Consider the following 2,825-nt stretch of genomic DNA (forward strand, 5'->3'; position numbering starts at 1 on the left):
TTGCATAATTTATTTTCCAGATAATGATTGTAGGGTCAATCTATGGTGAGGGGAGAATTCTGTGGGTGCATATAATGAAGGCATGTTGTTCGCGAAATATTTCTTTCGATTTAAATTACCGCAAGTGTACGGGTCGTGATAAATAATAAAGTGGACTTTAGAAGTCCGAGTATCGTCCCACAGAGAAAGAGTAGTTCAATTTTATTTACTTTAACCTTAACCGAAACTAATTGATTGAAGATGAATTTTAGAATTAAAAGCCCTAATTTTGGGAGGAATCCCCAAATTTAAAAACCCTAATTTCCAATCAACCCTAATTACTCAAATTCACTTAACAAATGACTCAATTACGAAATGTTATGAAAATAAATGAAATGTATTGTCAATTTATGAAAATCTATGTAAAACGAATGCATTAGGATCACGAATCCCCAAATAATTACTAATTAAACTATAATTTCACAATTTTGATAATCCAATGAGAATTTGATAAAAAAGCATGCTCCTAAATCTATTCAATACTCTCTCTCGAGATGTATTGAACCTATTCTCATAAATCACCAGCCTATATTTCTATGACGGATGCAATTATACAAAAATGTATGTAATTTTATTTTATGAGCAATTAAAGATTTATATAGGGCATAGGGGTATATTTCTATCCCCTATCGGACCCTATGATGAATTATATATGTCGAGTTTAATCCAATTTTCTCAAATTAAGAATTAAACCACCAAAATTCACACAAATTAAGTGCACATTAATTGTGAAAATAAATAAATCAATATCATTCATTCAAATATCCCATCGAACTATGAATTCAAAGTCATGAAATAACAAGTTTAATAATAATTACATGGTTCATCGATCACCTAGTTGCAGAAATCTAGCCTATCATGATAAAAATAACGAAATCTATCAAGTTTTGAATAAAATACATCACCGGGTTATCAAAACTTGAAGAAATCTTGTAAATCTTCGCATCAATCCTTGTTCTTGCCTTCAAATCCTCTCCAAAATGAATGTTTTTGCCTCCCAATTCGTTCATGCGGCTTCTGGATGTTTATTTGCTATTTAAACCCATCGAAATTAGGTTACCAAAGGAGTTGCATTCATATAAGGAAACTGCAAAAATCGAGCACAAGTTATACCTATACGACCATATAGGCATAATCTATGCGACCGCATAGGTATATGAAATATGACGTTTTTAATCCCTGGAGGGTTACTCGCGACCGCATAAGTTTTCTACTATGCGACCGCATGGTAGAGTGAATGTCTAAATTGAGTCATTTTGATCCTCAAGTTTCATTCCTTCACTCCTTGACCTCCTCTCTTGTTTCTAGTTTCTCCAATGTTCTATTATAACTTACAATTGGTGCTTAGCTTAATCAAATGCTTGATGTGTTCATCGGATCAACTTTCAGATAATTGCAATTTGGTCCCTGAATTTTCATTTTGCTCTAATTTGGTCATTTTTCAGCTCTTTTCTCCTGAATTTCACTATTTTCATAGAATCACCTACATTGCATAAATTCGACAAAGTTAAGTAACAATTCAATCATTTTACTTTTATTTAAATCATGTTTGTGATGTAAATAAGTGTGCAAAAATACACTTATCTCATGTTCTGTTGGTGATTAGATGCTTAGAAATGAGAAAGAAAGGAAATCTTCGTGAATTGGAAAATTGTCCTCCAAACTGGCATGCCAATGGTGAAATTAGTCTACCTTTCAGTTGTCACTGAAGAAAGATATTAACAACAAACTTTTTGATATCAAAATACCCTTAACCACCAGCCACTTTTCCCTGAACAAACTGTCCACTAAAATACTAAGGACCATTGTCATTTGTGAGCAGGAAAATTTATTCAATCATTTGATTTTAATGGATAAATACAACCTGTTCTCTCTTGCAGAAGTATAGGCTTTACCTGAAAAGGATCAGTTCAGTTGCAACCCGACAAGCGAACATGGCTGCAGCACTAGGGATTAAGGATTCTCCTTTTATGCGTATGAGTTCGTTTGACGGGCTTGGAGATTTCCCAACTTTGGCTGGATCGGGAAGATTTGCAAATGCTGCTTTATCTCCTTATACAACAAGACTAAATAGTCCTGCTGGTGTAAACCTTCGTAGCCTTACTCCTACACTCATCCAACCAAATGTTGCACAAAACTACAGCAACTCCATCAGTGCTCTTGGGAAAATTCATCCAGCCATTTCAGCTGCAAGCCAAAATGCAAGTTTATTTCGAGAAATTCCATCGTCATTGGAACTGAATCCGTTACAACAGAGTGGGTGCACCACTGGCATTGGGAATTTCAATTCTATGAATGACACGAGAATTTTAACAGCTTCCAGTACATTCAAAGGCCCCAGAGCAGCAGTTGGTAGCTCAAGCAACTCTTTAATCCCTGCTCCTAATAATCCCATGGTACAACATGGGGACTCCCAGCTAACACTGAATGGGGGAGAATTTGAAAATCAATCTTCTCTCAGTATGGTTCCTTTTAACTCTGAACCCTATAACATTGGTGTCAATTGTTCCTCTAATTTTCCAGATAATGGTAAATATAATGAGACCTGGCAGAGTGCCAACCAATTGCCTAAGTTGCAGTCCATTTCGTTGCTTTCTACTGATCCGTTTCATGGTCAGATTGCTCTGAATAGGGTGAGAGACAATAATTCTTCGAATGATCCTCAATTACATTACAACCTACTTGATATTTCTTCCACCACCATGGTTTCAGCATCTCTTGAAGATTCAAGAGAGGTTCAATGTCAAGAAGGTATGGTTGGCAATGTTCTTCAAAATATGAGCCAA

General features: G+C 35.4%; 1 protein-coding gene across 1 annotated transcript in view; it reads left to right on the forward strand.

The window, feature by feature from the left end:
- The window catches only part of LOC111374500 (two-component response regulator ARR18-like), a 7,047-nt gene that overhangs the window by 2,118 nt on the left and 2,104 nt on the right, over nt 1-2,825 (forward strand). Inside the window, exons 3-4 of the mRNA XM_022997175.1 lie at nt 1,646-1,716; nt 1,888-2,744. Of these exons, the coding sequence (XP_022852943.1) occupies nt 1,646-1,716; nt 1,888-2,744 (928 nt within the window). The remainder of the gene's footprint in view (nt 1-1,645; nt 1,717-1,887; nt 2,745-2,825) is intronic.

Source organism: Olea europaea, chromosome 2 (genome assembly GCF_002742605.1).
Source record: "Olea europaea var. sylvestris chromosome 2, O_europaea_v1, whole genome shotgun sequence".
Taxonomy (NCBI): Eukaryota; Viridiplantae; Streptophyta; class Magnoliopsida; order Lamiales; family Oleaceae; genus Olea; species Olea europaea.